Source organism: Gallus gallus, chromosome Z (assembly GCF_016699485.2).
Source record: "Gallus gallus isolate bGalGal1 chromosome Z, bGalGal1.mat.broiler.GRCg7b, whole genome shotgun sequence".
Taxonomy (NCBI): domain Eukaryota; kingdom Metazoa; phylum Chordata; class Aves; order Galliformes; family Phasianidae; genus Gallus; species Gallus gallus.
In genome coordinates this window covers 2492379-2509368 of record NC_052572.1, presented here as the reverse complement: position 1 = coordinate 2509368, position 16990 = coordinate 2492379, and the positions used below count along the sequence as shown (strand labels likewise).

At 48.5% G+C, this 16990-nt stretch overlaps 1 protein-coding gene across 2 annotated transcripts; it reads right to left on the bottom strand.

The window, feature by feature from the left end:
- Positions 1 to 485: 485 nt before the first annotated feature.
- PSTPIP2 (proline-serine-threonine phosphatase interacting protein 2) lies at positions 486 to 15827 on the bottom strand. Of its 2 annotated transcripts, XM_004949044.5 has the most exons (16): positions 15762 to 15827; positions 11399 to 11473; positions 9569 to 9669; positions 7913 to 7990; positions 7034 to 7068; positions 5801 to 5907; positions 5268 to 5330; positions 5043 to 5141; positions 4800 to 4845; positions 4536 to 4615; positions 3432 to 3530; positions 2935 to 3031; positions 2710 to 2791; positions 1818 to 1852; positions 1654 to 1711; positions 486 to 1343 (listed from the first exon to the last, which is right to left on the bottom strand). In XM_004949044.5, exons 1-15 carry the CDS (start codon positions 15792 to 15794, stop codon positions 1662 to 1664), a joined length of 1080 nt encoding a protein of 359 aa, XP_004949101.3. In that variant the 5' UTR covers positions 15795 to 15827; the 3' UTR covers positions 486 to 1343; positions 1654 to 1661. The 2 variants fall into 2 exon arrangements, with proteins under 2 accessions (XP_004949101.3, XP_001233737.2); XM_001233736.6 differs by lacking the exon at positions 11399 to 11473.
- Between the last annotated feature and the right edge of the window lie 1163 nt (positions 15828 to 16990).

Below are 16990 nucleotides of genomic sequence, written 5' to 3'. Positions count from 1 at the left end.
CAGAGAACCATAGAATGTCCCAGGATGGAAGGAATGCATCACTGAGCCCCCACACAGCACCGCTCAAACCCAAACCCTGGGTCTGAGAGCACTGTCCAAATTTCTTGGGCATCAATATTCAGCTCAAGAGCCTCTATTGTACTCTGTCGGCTGAAAAAATCCCCAAAAAGAGCTTGTGCAATGTGTTATGGAGCAGATAGTTGCCATGCTAACCCTGCTGCAGCAGCAACCTGCAGGAGCTATGAAGGAAGCTTTGCTGCTTAGAAGTGCTACAGTCATGTCCTGAATCCGTGCAAACGTGTCTGATGAATTACAGATCCCACCCAACCCTCAGGAAGAAAAAAAACCAGCTGAAAAACAGGGAGCCAGGGAAAGCTACCTTCCAACAGCTCACCTGATCGCAGCAGGATGCTTTGAAAGTGTGTCAGCCTCAGCAGGACATGGTAGAAAAAAAAAAACAAACACATCCAGCACACAACTCAGAATTGTTGTTTTAAATATGTATATATTTAAAGAACTAAAACTACAGCAGGTGTCTCGAGAAGAGTATCTGTATGCTTGATCTTTTAGGAAAACAAAAACAAAAACCATTCCTTTCCTTGTACATTTCATTACGGTGCAGCAGGACAGAATTTAAAGCTCATTACGACCCTTTCCACACGAGGCAATAATGCAAATCTCTGGGAACCAGTGGGCTTAGGTACACAGCGGAGTCATGCGGATTCAACCTGAAGATCGTACAGCCAGCAGCTCCTGGTGCTACAGATTTAGACACAGCCTACCGGGACAAGTTATACCATGAGCCTGAAAAACAGCGAAGCCTACCCACAGTGTAAGTCATGGTGCACCTCTGCATAAGCTGCTTGAGGAAACATAACTGATACTGAATCCAAATCGCAAGTTTAATCACTACTAATGAAAGATTTTAGAGGCAGGTCAAAATGCAACCTGAGCTCCGAACACAAGCCAGCATGCCCAAAGCCTTGCACAGCTCCACTCAGCATGTTATTATTCTGGAGAGCAAAAGGCTTCAGGCTCTCCCAGATGGTGGCATACTGCAAGAACTTGAAATCCAAACCTTCTTCAGACAGAGATAACACCCTGTGTCCCAGCCCGTTGCTTATATGCCTTTTCTTCCCCCGAGTGTGAAGACAGGGTATCTGTCCAAGGAGCTTTCTGATCAAAGGAAGAGATTTTTAGTCGGTGCTTTCTGCATGCACAAATAATTATCAGAGTCTTCAAATATTTTCTTGAGATGGAGAAGCGCTGCAGCTGTGTGTGTTGCTGGGAATAACTGAAATCACCAATTCTGCCATGCTGGCAGTGTCTTCTGCCTGAAGAACCTACAGAACAGGATCAACAGAGTCTCAATCACAGATTCAGCACAGAAAATGATTTTGGACGTTGTGTTGAGGGACGTGGTTTAGCGAGAACCATTGGTTAATGGCAAATGGTTGGACTGGATGATGATCCTGTGGGTCTTTTCCAACCTTAGTGATTCTATGATTCTATGAAAAGGATAAGAGGGCTGACACGATCATCCCTTCCCACTAATCACCTCCAGGTATCATCCCCCTGCACGGTGGCTTTTCTTTGTCCACGACTCTTATTTTGTAGCTGTGTCTATTATTAATCCCTTTCTTCAGTACTTACGGTGGCTATTAGTGGTGTATCAAGCTGTAGCCATCAATTGTGGCATAATCAGGATCACCTAAAACAGAAAGTACAAAAATGATCAAGATAGTTATCCTATAGGGGAGAGCGGGACCACAGAGGTACTCTGTGGGGTCAGAAGCCACCTAAGCCAAGGAACTCACCTGGCCCACTGGTCGGGGTGGGTAGAGGGCCCCTCCTGCACAAAAAGAAACACAGAGCTGAGGATATGAGTGACTATGGGATCCCCTCTTATCCAAGGGCACCAGCACAGCTGCTCTGGTTCTGCAGCTCCCAAATCACCCTCCCCAGAGCTCATGGGAGGGCAGAGCTTTGGCGGTACAGAGCTTTCTGGATAACTGGTACCAAAGCGTGTCATGGCTAGCTCACCAACAACAGCCTAGTGCAGGAGAGGAAAACAAGCACTCTGTTGGCAAACCATTCACAGGTGAGCCCTAGGGCATGCCTTTTCACATGCCTCCACCCAGGCTGAGACATCAAGAAGGTATAATTGTGCATGACTTCTCTCCTGACGTGACAGCCAGAGGGAACATTCATCCTGGGCAAGGGACTTCAGCCCTGAATCCTCATCTTCCCCATGGCAGAAGCTTCCTCCACCCTGACCTCAATACTCCCCAGGCTATCTTGCTTTTCAGCTGCCAATAACCTCAATCCACAGGATTTTGGAATGGGCTTGGCACAAGAAAAACTGGGCGCATACTCACCAGAAGCACTTTCAGGATAAGATTCCCAGCCATGAGACCATTAGAAGGGAGAGATGATCTCAAAGGACAAGTGGGAGTAAAAAGCTGTTGGATGAGCTAGGAGTGGGGGATCTGAGCATGATGTAACAGGCAGCACAATGGAATATTTCCTATCGTAGAGAGTGATGGACTACATAGCAATGGGAACGTTTTCCTGCAATACTGCCAAAGCTTCCAACAGACTGAAAGTTAAAAATAATACTGCTTTTTTGATTGTTTGGTTGGCTGGTTTTTTGTTTTGGAGAGTGTAATCTGCAAGAGCAATTCCTCTAGCTCATTTTATGTGCCTTACCTTGATATGGGTACAGAAGCTGGACTTCTCACAGGAGTCGCATTCCTCTGAGCATTGTAGTAGTTTTCATAAGCAACAGGAGCTATGAAAAGGTAGCAACAGCAAAGTACAGACCTTTAGTTTGTTACTTGCCAACAAAAACATTCAGCTGCTGTTGAGGACAGCAGCAAGATGAGGGATAGAAGCAAGTCAGTGCTACTCTGGGAGGTTGCACTGAGCTCTCACCTGGGGCTGAACTTCCAGTCTTGCGTAAATTTACAAAAAACTCAATATCCTTCTCAATGCTGCACATCTCCAAGCTCTTGCGGATCTCCTCATATTTCTGCAGGAAGAAAATGAGAAGCATTTCTATACGTCAGAAACCAGAAGATCTTCACTCAGTCAGTTGTCTCACGTGGGGTGAGACATGATCCTGCGTAATGTTTGGCAAGGTCACCTCCCTCTGCCTTTCGTTTGCCTCATTGTTTCTGACCACGGTTTTCTTTAACCAGAGAGAACAGTGAGTGCTTTTGCATGATGATGATGGCAGAGAGCTGAGGACACGTTTGCATTCATGTTCTGCTTACTCCCTGCTTTTCCAACTGCAATTATGAGAAAAGCTTGCACTCAGGAGGTCATTACTGTTACTGCAGCCTGATAAAAAGCTGGGAAAAGAGGACCCAGGTGGGCAGCTGAGATTCAAAAGAAGAGTTCTCTGATCCAAGACGGAAAGAATGACTCACCTCGTCATTCTGGACACAGCTCTGGGAGAGCTGGTTGACGTGAAGCCAGAGGGCATTGCGGAAGTAGCTGATGCGCTCGCACTCTTGAGTCTCAAAGAACTGCAATGACAAGGACAAGTTGGTGGCTCCCGTGCCAGTACAGCCATGAATGCAGTTGAGGATGGTGCCCTCTGAGACTTATTGTTCACATGTCCTGAGGTGATTCAAGTTCACCTCTCAATCACATTTTGTTCCAGAGAGCTTTCTCTGACTAGCAATAAAGAAAAGGGGTTGAGCGAGGGCACCTACTATGACCCCACAGACCAACATCCAGTAATATCTAAGATCTTCTTCTACCCCAGAGAACACGAAAAAGATGACTATGTCAGCAAGGAACAGGTGGAGTTGATCTCCTGCAGGACACGTGCACACCTAGCTTTAGATGTCCGTGTTCATTGCAGCCAGGTTGGACTAGATAGTCTCTAAAAGTCCATTCCAACTCAAATGAATCCACAAGTATTCCAGCTTGCCCAGAGGATAAACCATCTCTCTGTGCAACTGGGTGCTTAGCTGGGTGCTAAGCCCAGAAATGCCTGCAGACCTCAGTGCTCTGCTGTGCTGGTGTGGAAGGGGCCACTCCACACCCCACGGTCCTGTAGTCTCAGCTGTCCTCCCACCTCCCTCCCACATCTGCAGAGAAATTAAACATAGCCAAGGATGAATGAAAACAGAGGCATGGATGATCCACGCATTTGGGGTGTCAGCATCCAAGACAGATGTTGTTAGACGTTCATGTGGTTGTAGCCTCGAGTCAAGAGGTGTTCAGACCTCAACTGTTTGAGCCAGATGATGGCAGCACCAAACATGCAAGCAGGCAACAGGCAAAAATGTCACCATGTTTGATTTTAAAAGGTGGTGGAAGAAAAAGAAAATAACATGGTGGAAACCTTGAAGTGGTGGGATCTTGAATCTAGTAGCCAAGCAGGAGAAACATGCAGGGTTAGCTGCACTATATCCCAGTGTACATGAAGAGAATACAGAGGCACTCTATCCCTAAGCCCTGCAGCAAGGGGATGGACATCCATGGGACCACAGTGCAGTGTGAAACAATGCTGTGGCATTTACCTCACAAGCCTTGATGTGCTCTTTCTGCCATTCTTCCCGGATCTTCTCAAGTGAAGTAATACTCTGCTGGTAATTCCTGTCTATGAGGGAAAATATAGGGAGTGTGGTGGGGCCACGTGGGCTTCTCCAAGACTGGTGTTGCCTCTTGGATCTCTGGACGAGTTTCTGAGGATTTATGGTTCAGCTTCCAACCCCTTCCTCCCACCCCATGAGGTGCTCTCCCCCTCCCCCCTCCAAACCAGTATGCTATGTCTCCATGCTCACCTGAATCTTCCAGAGATGATTTTGTCTGCGCCAGCTTCAGGAAGAGCTGCCAAAGATGGGGGAGAGAAGAAAGGTACAGGAGAGCCCTGGTGGATCTCGCACAGCAGAGTGGCCCCACCAGGGGAGGTCAGCACCCCACTTATGCCACCCAAACCCCAGAACTGAGAGAAGGACTTGGGGTAGGATACCTGTGAGAAGAGACACACTCCTTTCCCATGCTGCACAGCCACCCACTCTCCTTACCTTCTCCTGCTGCTTCTGTGTGACCAGGTTTGCGTTGCGGTGCACAGCCTGCTCTGCCTCATCCTTATCCCTGCAGCGTTGCTCATAGAGCCGCTTGGCCTAGGAGAGACACCAAATGGAGCAGGAATGTGTCAGCAAGCAAATGAGATGCAAATATGGCTGCATGCATGTGTATTTTAGCAGCATTGACCCACATGGCAAGAGACAGCAGCATGCTTGCATTACCTCCATGGTCTTCTTGTACTGCAAATTCCTGTTCTTGTGAATCGCCTCCATTATGAGCTCTATCTGTGAAGACAACAGAGCCAGAGTCAGCATGGCTTAGGAAAGGAAGAGTCGTGGACCATATGATGGGATCACAGAATGATGGCTGTAAGGATCTTCCTCTGCCTAGAATTAGGTACTCCAGTATCTTAGAATCATAGAAGGGCTTGGGTTGGAAGGGGTCTTAAAGATCATCTAGCTCCAATCCAGCTGCCATGGGCAAGGATAGCAGCTCTTCAAAGTTCACAAAACCCATCCAGGACATTCATCTTCTCACTGGAGAAACGCTTTCTATCTCTGTCCCTCAAAAAGCCCTGAAGGACATTGGTGAGAAGAAGGAAGTCAGAGGTTGCTGCACAGTTACAGCATAGTTACAACATGTAGGAAGGAGCTCAGAACTTTTTCACCCGCATGGGCACAAGGACACAAAGGGGACTGTGGGGCACCAGGTGAGAAAACTGCCTATAATGAAGGTGCCCAGTGCAGTGCCTGACCTTTTTTCGATGAAGCTTTTGCTTTTCCCTGAAATCTTCCATTTTCTTTGCTTCCTCCCGTAGAGTTTGTGCCAGCTGGATGTGACCTTGTCCCACATTATCTATCTCTGCAAAGGCAAAAAAAAAACAAAAAAAGACATACTTGTGTTTGTGTGTGCATGTGTATATTCCTAAAAACACTCTGTTGTTCGGGCCAGCTTGGCCAGCAGGACCCACGGTCCCACCTCATGCATTTCCTTGCAGCAGCAGCAGCACTTTCAAAGCAGTTTCCAAGCAGGGCCTGCCTATGCAGAGAGTGTTTCAGAGTCATGCTGGGGCTTGCACTTCATTTAGGAAAACTCACGCTAAGAAAAGTGATTAAAATGAGCACAGTTGTTTTTCCTCCTCATCCGGATTCATTCAGGCATGTTTGAGCACATCACACCCTACATCATCAGTCTGAAGGAAACGTTGCCCCAGGCTAGCAGGGAAGCACCTTGGAGCACAGAAGAGCTATTGCTAAGTAAATCTATGGCTCATCCCCAGTGCCACACTGAGTCGGTTCAGTGGAAGGAGAGCAGCCATACCACGAAACATCCACCCAGCAAGCAAAGCAGCTCATTTGCAGGTAAGACAAGCTGTAGCTCATGGTTCAACACCTAAAGCTGTTCCAGACTCACAGCTATTAATGCCTCAGCTGCTGGAGGACTGATTTGTTAAGGACATCAGCTCAGAACATGGCAGCTGACAAACGTGGCCAGGACAGATGGTGTTGGTGGATTTGCAGCTGCCAGATTTTGGCACAGGGTAGCAGAGCTTCAGCCCTCAGAGTACAGGTGCTGTCTGCATCCTCTCCAGTGGGCTGCAACGCATGGTGAGGAGTGGACAATAAGGTGGCCAAAGCATAACCTTTTTGATGCTTCGACTACTGAACATTTGTGTGAATGGGACAAGGTGAGCCAGCCCAAAAAAGCTCAGCTGAGCTCTCCTTGGACAGCTCCTGGTGCTACACAACTTATAAGCTGCTTCTAGCTCCAAAAGCCCAAGTTATCCCAGAATGGAATCACCCTCTGACACCCGTGCCTTGGAACACTCCATTCCAAACTCCATGCTCTGGGTTGAGCTGGAACAAAAGGACAGCCTACAGCTGATTCCATATCGTTCAGTTTTGGAGGTTTCTCTGTTTCTTCCTAAGCAATAGCCTGAAGGCTTCAGCACTGCCAAGTGTCCCAGTACATGAAAAGAATTACTTACGTTGCTTGAAAGCATCCAGGGATCTTTTCAGGGTACTGAAAAAACACAGGCAGAGTATTAGAAGAGTTCATTACTAGATGCAAGCGCAGGATTTAACGGTGACAGCAGAGCACTTCTGAACTGGAGAGCAAGTCCCTCACTCAAGAGCAGAGAACCCAAAACAGGTTTATTTACTCTCCTCTCACTTCCAGGTTTTCATTTATCAGTGAGTATAACTCAATTCACTTGGTTTGACATCTGCCTTACACCTTTGTCCTGAACACTGGATCACTCAGAACTTAGGAATATTTTCTACACGTTGTATGGGGTGAATGCTTGGAAATGTGAGGAACTTTTCTACCCGTTAAGACAAAGTCATGAAGATTTCAGGGAAAGAAAGAAGCGTCAGCCCAATATAAAACTGTAAACAAGTGGTCAAGGAATAGCAAATCATCATATCAAGCAGAAGATGCCAAGGGACACTCATTGAGCTAACCACAGCAGCCGCAATATCCATGCAGGGTGACAAAGCACTAGGTTTGAATATTCACGTGGTTTAACTTGAGGAAGTACGTGGACTTCCTTCTGGCCACAGAAAGGGCGAGGAGCAAACCCAAGGCCTCATGATCCTTGGCCAATCAGCAGCCTACTTTTCATCTGAGTGCCCATGACACTTTGGTTAGCCTACAGCTGGTGGGAAGTTGGTGAATTCCAACTTGGTTACTGGGAAAAGCAAAGGCCAAGTCAGTATTCATTCACAAGACTGATTTCTGGATATCTGCTAACGTCCCAGTGACATGTCAGCACTATTTGCTTCCTCTCTGTCCCCTTCCCTCTCCCTCCTCCTCATTCATTGATCCAGTTACAGACACCTATAGAAGCAAAAGGCTGTGAACTTACTTCAGCTCTGTCTGCCCACAGGGCTTCTTCTTCGACAAGTTAATGAGCTCTTTGCCATACTTTTCTTCTATAACTGCCCTGTTGAAGAAAGAGGGAAATGAGAGGAAAATCTCATTTCAGAAACTGAAACTTGCTTGCAAGAGTAGAAGGAGTTTCGTGAAGACATCCCCTGAGCACAAATAAGGGAACAGCAAGTGTGCAGAACATCCCAGGCTGTCACATCAGAGTGACAGCACGGACACCTATCTCCCAGACCACCACAAATCACCCTGCAGCTTGCAGTTTGGTTTGTCTGCACCCAGAGTCCTGCCAGCTGCCCTCCCCGTCTCCCTATTGCTGATAGGTGCAACCACCACCTCCCCAAAGGATGGAGCACTAAGCAGCCCATGCAGCTGCTAGATGAATGCAGCCAGGTAAGTCACCTAAGTAGTTTTTATCTCTGTTTTCCATGGGAACAAGATTTGCACAATCACCTTCTCAGCGTCTTGCTCATCAGTGTCTGTCAGTCCACCCATCCAAAGCGTTTATTGGCTGACTTCAGCCAAATGTGACAGAATCAAACAGGCGTCTCATAGACACTCAGCTTCCCTACACTTGCCTGAAGTTCAGCTGGGATGTTTCAGCTGCTCAAAACTTGTGCAGCACTTTTTAAAGCCAATAGGTATGCTCTCCTGCCTGCCTCTGGTCCTTAAAGACAGCATCTGAAGAGGCCAGACTTTGTGGTGGTAACGTACAAACATCTCTGGGAGGTTGCATTGCCCTCACCTCTTGGAAAAGAGAAGGAAAGCCAAGAAAACCCATGTGCTGCCATCTAAGAATTTGCTTTGAATTCTGTACAGACATTCAGGGCTAGACTTGTTTGGTCAAATATAGATATCTCCATCTGGACAAGATGACCTTGCTGTCCATGGCCAGTAAAGAGAAACAAGTACTGCTGGTGGTTTGCATTAGAAGGTGTGCTGGAGGATGAGATGGGATAAGAAAGAATTGGATGGAACAGAATGGAGTGGAGTGGAATGGAGTAGAATAGAAGGGAGCAGAGAGACCTACAAAGATTAAGTTCAACTGTCTAATCACTTCCAAATGAGATAAGTAGGCTCAATATCAAGACTGTTGTAGAACAATTCTGAATTTATGTAATTTCGATATTTACAACTTGGAGAAAGCAAACCTGTGAATGCAAGACTTGGGACAAAATAGCCTGGGACAAATGTGGCGGGGAGGCAGAGCAGGAGAACCTGCAATTCAAAGTGTCTAATGAATCTACATCTACAGAAATCAACACCATAGACACGTGCATTTGTGTTAGAGACACAGACATTTTAGGAAGCTGTTCATTTTATTCCACAGCTCTCTGAGGACGGGCAAACACAGGAACAGACTTCCTAGAGAGATGCCCTATACCTGTCAGTGTTCAAGAGGCATTTGGATAATGCCCTTAGTAGTAGGGCTTTGTGACTAGTGCCATCACTGCCAAGGACAGTGTTAAAAAAGCAAGTTCTTTATGAGTCAAAAATCAAAGATGCTTTAAGACAGTGGACAGTTAAACATGATGGAAACCAAAATGGGAATACAAGAAATAGAAATGGGAATAGAAGAAACAGAAGCCTCGTTTTCCAGATCCAACCAAACCTGCTGTCAGAGACAGTTCTGTACCTTTCCTTCAGAAAGTCTTCGAACTCCTTGCAGTTCTTTCTGCCATCGTTCAAATGTTGAATGATGCTGTCATAGCCAACTGTGCTCGTCAAATCTGAGCTCTGAAAACACAAGAATGGGATTCACATGCCTGTTAGTGCAGTCCATGACCACTGCCACCTCCACCAGCACTGATACAAGGAATGGCTCCGCTGGGAGCAAGCTTGCCAGTGCCTCTTTATGTTTTGCCTATAAATTACATGAAATACTGTCTTTTTCTTTTTGGGGTGGGAGAGGGTCCAGGATAAGGGAGCTTATAAGCATGAGGGAATTCAAATTTCACACAGGTAGCTAGTGATAGGACAAGGAAGAATGGTTTTAAACTAAAGGAGGGGAGATTTAGGTTGGATATCAGCAGGAAGTTCTTTCCTATGAGAGTGGTGAGGTGCTGGAACAGCTGCCCAGAGAGGCTGTGGATACCCCGTCCATCCCTGGAGGTGTTCAAGGCCAGGTTGGATGGGGCCCTGTGCAATCTGATACAGTGATCTAGCAGCTGGCAGTTCTGCCTGTGGCAGAAGGTTGGAACTGGATGATCCTTAAGGTCCCTTCCAACCCAAGCCATTCTATGATTCTGCGATGAGAATGGCCATTGCAGCTTGAGAGCAGCACAGAATGGCTTGGGTTGGAAGGGACCTTAAGGCCCATCCAGTTGCAACCCCCTGCCATGGGGAGGACTGCTGCCCACTAGATCAAGCTGCCCAAGGCCCCATCCCACCTGGCCTTAAATTTGGAACACAGCACTTCCATGATTTTCACGGATCCCATTGATCCCTCCTCAGCACCCTTGGCCCTGCAATGCACCGTGGCCCCCAAAAAACTGCTGCAGCACTTTCCCTCCTTCCACCTCTTGATGTCTGACCTCATTGTCCAGAGGAGGACCTGAGATACACCCCAGCAGAAACTCCTCCTAGGAGCCTCCCTCACTGCTCACAATGTGTGGGTGCATCCAAGCAGCACTGCTGCAATAACTTTCTCTGTGGCCTTGTGAAAAGCAACTGACGCTTGCTCACATCAGTTCAAAACACCTCTGAGAGACCACTTCCCTAAGCATCAAGTCCTTTCCAGACACTGCCCTATGGCTTTTAACATGCCACATAGAGCCGTGAGAGGTCCTCAGTCTGCCACCCATCACCACCAAACCCAGAAGTCCCAGCCCCAGTGCCTCTATAGGCCTCCCATAGGCTTCTGAGGGACCTGTGCTTTCTCTCATATCACACATATTTTACTGTGGTGTTTGTTAAAGCAGACGTATACGTATATTTGTGGCTGAGCAAAAGGTGCTACCTTCTGTAAAAGCTGCGTGAAAGATCACATGAAGGAACAGGGAAACGGGCTTCAGAAAGGAAGCAATGGCAAGAGCAGATACCAAAGCTGAGAGAAAGGAAGCAAAAGCCGCAGATAGTTATTATGAAGCTTAAAGAGGAATAACGGCAGGATGGAGAGATGCAGGAAGCGTTCCAAGCCTGTATGACAGCAAGCAGATAGCTGGTTGTGAAAATGCTGACAGCAGAGGGATGGATTCTTCAGGAATTTGCACCCTGAGCAAGAAGTGAGGAGGAACAGGGCTGATCTTTGTGGTAAACGTAGGATTTCATCACTGTGGACTTCCTTAAGCAGTCTGGGACTTAAAATCAGTGGCAAAAAGCAAGAGATAAAGCAGAGCTGTGGTGGAGTGGGGCAGCAGGAAATCCCCAGGAATCCCAGGTCAGTCTTGCTCCATACATAAGAGAAGGGGAACAGAGGACATTCTGAGATCTCCAAACACTTTCTGTTTCTCTACTGAGCACAAACCTCCTCCTGTAATGAGCTTATTTCCGAAAACACACAACCAGTTCTCAGTTTAGGTCGCCTCTTTGCTAATCGGATCTGCAAAAGAAGGAAGCGTGCTTGCATTGAAATGGCTTTTCACGACAGTTGCAAAACTCAGGAACATCCTAACTTGGCCTTCTACCCCATTTTAAAGGAAATAAAATAGACACAGAAGGGGCTGTGATGAGGCTGTGATGGAGCTGGGCTGGACAGGGTCATACACAGCAGCTTTTGGGCAGACATCAGCATGGAAAGAACACAGAGAACCACCACGGCTGCCCTGGGGAGGCTGAGAGCAGTGAAAGAGGAAAGGGAGCGCAGTGAGGACAAGGTTTAAAGCCACGATAAACTAGAACAAAAAGGGCTCTGGAAAACCAGGGTAGCACCAAGCATTCACCAAACAACTCTGAAAGTCCTCACCCTCACAGCTCACTGAATCCTCCCAGTTTTTAGCAGTAATAAGGCACGAGGTTATATGAGAGAAGAGGTTCCCCATAAGAAGGGGAAAAAAAGAAATGGGTGTTGTGTTGTTGTTATCTAAGAGAATAAAAATCGGGCACAATTTGCCGCACCAGCTGTGTTGTACCAAAAAGAGCAGCTCCCCAGCAGCATGGAACCAGACTTGCCATGCTGAGAACGCTGGTGAATAGGCAAATCATTGAGCACCTGCTGTCGGGAGGAAGTTAATCTGAATGGCTTGGGCTTCTTGTACTTACCAGGGCTTTGCCACGTTCCTGTCGTTTCCTACATTCTCATTTCTAAATTGGAGAGATACGGGTTTGAAGGCTGGACTATTCGGTGGAGAAAATCAGTTGGATGGCCATAGCGAGAAAGCTGTGGTCAATGGATCTGTGTCCAGGTGGGGGTGGGTGAAGAGGGGTGTCCACCAGGGGTCTGCCTGGGTCTGGTGCTCTTCATCACCTTTATCGGTGACACAGATGGTGGGATGGAGTGCACTCACAGCAGTTTGACAGTGACACCATGCTGAGTGGTGCAGTCAAAAACAGCTGAAGGAAGGGATGTCATCAAAGGGACCTGGGCAGGCTGGAGAAGTGGGCCCACATGAACCTCATGAGATCCAACAAGGCCAAGTGCAGGGTACTGGGTTGGGGCAATCTCAAATGTAACTACAGACTGGGTGAAGAATTCACTGAGAGCAGCCCTGCAGAGAAGAACTTGGGGGTCCTGGTGGGCAAAAAGCAGGAGATGAGTTTGCAGCCTGGAAGGCCAGTAGCGTCCTGGGCTGCATCAAGGGAGGGGTGGCAGAGGGCAGGAAGGCGGTTGCCCCCTCTGCTCTGCCCTAATACGGCCCCATCCAGAGTACTGCATCCAGGCCTGGGAAGTCCAGTGCAAGCAAAATGTGGAGCTGTTGGAATGGGTCCATAAAAGGACCACCAAGATGATCAGGGGGCTGGAGAACTTCTCTTTTGAAGGGTCTGCAGAGTACAAGGCCCCCAAAGCCCTTCTCCCACAGCACCAACAGCAGATGTGCTATTTAGAGGACAGCCCGTGGAAACTCTGAACAGATGATTTCAAGGTGACAAAGCAGCAGCTGATGCTTCCCAAGTCCACAGGGTTTCTGAGGAGCGGAAATTCCCATTCCTGCCCCTTTTTAGGTTTGTACAATGCCCCCAGGGCTCTCAAGGAGGAGTTCACAGGGCCAGGAGCAATGGTAGTAAGGAGAAACAACACAAGGCTTCACACAGTGGGATTCATGTTACATCACGGGTGGAAAAGTACCACTTTTCTTCTAAAAAGTGATGTTTCAGGTGGCCATGAAGTTACAAAGTTTGTGATTTTTCTCACATATTCTCAGCTTCTTCACACCAACCCCAGACTCCAGACACAAACCGTACGTGGACAAAGGTGTGAGAAAAAGAGCTGCTCATGGACCGCTGCTTGAAACACTCAACCACATCTGCTCTGAGAAGCACTGCAGAAGCTGGATGTCTATTTTTGCATTCAGAAACACCAAACGACACATGGCCGTGCTATTCCTGCTCACGGTCAGTGATCTCGAAGTTGCTCAAGGTCCTGCAGAGGTTGCTGAGACCAAGAAAATCCTTTGGGAGGATCTCTGCAGGGAGCAGAAGTAACCGAGCCTTAACCCAGAGAGAAGCTTTCTGCATACACCATGCAGAAGGAATGAGCTTCGTCCCATGGGCAGCAACGTTGCATTGCAACGTGCACTAACACCTGCACGGGAACAGCATTGAGCACACAACCAAGTTGACCACACTTGCTGAGCTGGAGGAAGGGAAAGCAGTCTGCCTCACTCCAAGGTGCATTTTTCCCCCATGGCCTAGCAGCCCGCACAGATACACACCTAAAGGCAAAGTTTGGCCAAACTTCCATTTTTCCCCATGTCGTTTTATAAGAACCAAGTGCTCTCGGGATACCCAACGCTTGCTGCTGAGCTGCCCAAAATAAGCTGCTGTAAGAGGCCTGGGGAGAACTGGGCTCTTCTCGTGGAAAGCATCAGAATGAAAGAAGAGAGCTTGTACAGTGAAAGAAGAACAATAGGCTGCAACAACAACAACAAAAACAGAGATGAAAGCAATGCTGTGCTTGCTCAACTCTCAGAGATCACTGCCGACAGGGCAAGAGGAAACAAAGAGCATTTCTGGCCTGCTTTTACTTTTGTAGGAGGCTGCAGCAAGCATGGGCAGGATGAAGCATGGTGCAAGCAGGGGCATTTGGGGGCAGCACGCAGCTTCAGCAGCTCCTGGTGTGCCAAGCCCTTGATGGGAATTTAGCACCTTATGGACCTAGCAGGGTGAGTAGAAAAACAAACAAGGGATCAGAAGAAAAGGTTCAAGAGCAAATGGGGCTACCACCTTTTTTTCTTTCTTCTTTTGTGACCCCAAAAACAAAATGATAAAACATATAAATCATGCAGCTGACCATGCGTAGCATTTGTTCACATACATGACGTGGTGTTCCAGCAGCTGGAGCACTGAATCCTCTCCTTCTGCAGCACCTCTACCTCTATCCTGCACTGCAGGTCCATCGAGGCATCCTGGGGCAGCCACCACACCCCCCCCAACCCACCCTTTCCCACCCAGCTGTCCTGAGCCCTGTGTAATCCTTTGCTTTGGCAGAGCAGCATTCTCCTTTCTCTTCCCTGTTTGCCTCAAGCATCGAAGAAAAATCACAGGAGGAAGTTTGCATTCTCTCTTTGCATTACAGCAAACGGAACCTTTATCAGCAGCCCTGCACCTGGCCAAATTTGGGCTTTTCTGTCCATTTCTCACCCCTTCCTTCTTCCTTTCTGTCCATTTCTCACCCCTTCCTTCTTCCTTGTAGACACTGCCGTGGTGCTTGTAAGGCCATTTGGGTGATACCTCTTTTCTTCAAGCACAAAGCATTTCAACATGGCACGGTGATGATTTCCCCCATCACAGAGCATCCACTGCCATCAGACAGGCACTGGGGCAGCATTTCTACCACAACCACCCTGGCTGCCCTCCTTTGCTACACACGTGCAAAGCAAAAGGGGCACTCTGGAAATTTCCTGGCAACGAGTGGCTGAGAAACAGCTGCCACTTGCAAAGCTGGCTTTAATTTCCCAGGCAGTTTGATATGCGTACTGATGGCTCTGCACTAGCTACCTTGCTCGTGGCGTTGGCTAAAATCACCATGCAAGCTTCCTCAGCACCCTCACACCTATCCTAATCTCAGCATACAGGAGCTGCTCCCTGGGCATCGTCCTCATCTGCCATTCTGATAGGCACAGTCCCAAGAGCCCAGACTTCGGCACTGGTTTCTTAACTTCTCATACCCCAGTGAAAGCTGGGACACCAAGGGGAACCAAACAGCCACAATACTCTGCAGCAGATAAGCACTTGTTTGGCACTTCTCCATGCCCAAAAGCACAGTTCAGACTCAAAAGAATAAACTGCAGCTTCCCCCAAGCTATGACTTTTCCTCTGCAGCTCATCATCGGCGAGCCAAAAGATCAGCTCCCAGGCAAGAAGCAGCTCATCAAAGGACACCTTCTGACAGCAGAAATGGTTCACAAGCAGTCAGTTATTAATATCAAACATTTGGTCCAGCACCAACTTCCTCCAGCCCTTCAGAATCAGCTCACAGGGTGTTACTTCGGCTGCACAGGGCAGGCTGCAGAGCCACGGCACTGCATGGCTTTCAGGTGCGAGTGGATGAGCAGCACCAGACAGAGGATGCCCACAACCCAAAGCAGCGGGCTTTGGGTCTGCCACCACCCGTAGCTCAGCTTCTTTCAGGGGCTTGACCCGGTGTGAGGACAGGGTGAGCCCCGAAGGGCTACCAGGTGTCCTGCTGCATGCCCTGGGTCGCTCTCCTGTTCCCCCAGGCCCCAACTCACCCAGAAGTGGTCCCGGAACAAAGTCTCCCTCATGCTGCTCCTGCTGCCAGCACCGCCGCTGCTCCCAGCGCTGCCCCACCCCGCGCCCTCCCTCCCACCCCGCTGTGGCCGCAGGCACAGGAAAGCCTGATTCACACCCACAGCGGTAACGTGCTGCCTGTTCTCTGACACAGGGACAACTGAGATAGCCCTGTGAGGTTAAAAAAGGAAAAGAGAGAGAGAGAAGAAAAAAAAAAAAAAAAGTATTTTCCACTTACTTAAATCTGCTGACTTGTGACCCCAGGGCCCTGTTGTGCACATGCAGCGGAGCAGAGATTTATAGCAAAGCTTTTTCCTTCGGTGCCCATGTCTCCGGTTTCTGCCCCAGTAGCAATGCCACATCTGTTTCAGACGTCTAAGGTCCACCTTTCGGGTCGAGGCTCTGAAGGTTTTAGCAATCTGACAACGTACCAGCTGTGGTGCAATCTGGTTTCTTGCAAGCACGCTAAAATCTGCGTCGTAGAACAAATTTTCTCTTTCCTTCCACGTGCACACTTTCCAATTGATTTGATAGCAGTGGAAGAGCGCACTTCGAGACAGGCAGGTACACCCAAGTGGGGTTGAGACAGAAAGGTGGCAGGACAGAGTAGCAATGGTCGAAGCACCCAGGGCAGCACACAGTTGTCACCTGCAGCAGCCACACAACACAGCTATGGCACTGCTCGGCACCGCCTGCACGTGGGATCAGCGTTACCGCAGTGCTGACAGCGCTGTGTCGCTGGAAAAAGAGGAATGAATACTTCCACCAGAAGAGGGCCCAAAGCGCGCAGTCTCTGCCAGGAATCTCCATCACAACCCAGGCAATTTCTGTGCCTCGCAGCACCACCCTGCGGCCACAAAACCCCATTGCTGTGCTTGGGACTGCCCAATAGATCCTTCCGGCCAAAGCTGAACTGCGTCAGCCTGAGGGTGGAAGGGAGCTTCTCCACCTCCCAGCTACACACTGCAACGCCGGGATCTCACACCTCATGTCAACTCCAGGAAGTCAGGAATGGAATAGATGTTCGGGTGCATAACCTCCCCCAAACCACAACTGAAAAAACTTATTTTGACAGAACTGGAGTGAATCAGAAGACCGCATTTAAACCTCTAAATGGGCAGTTGTGTCCTGAGGTGCAAGGAAAACAATCTTGAAAGAACACAGATTCTGAAAGCCAGCCACCAGGGCATACCATACTCCAGCACAGTAT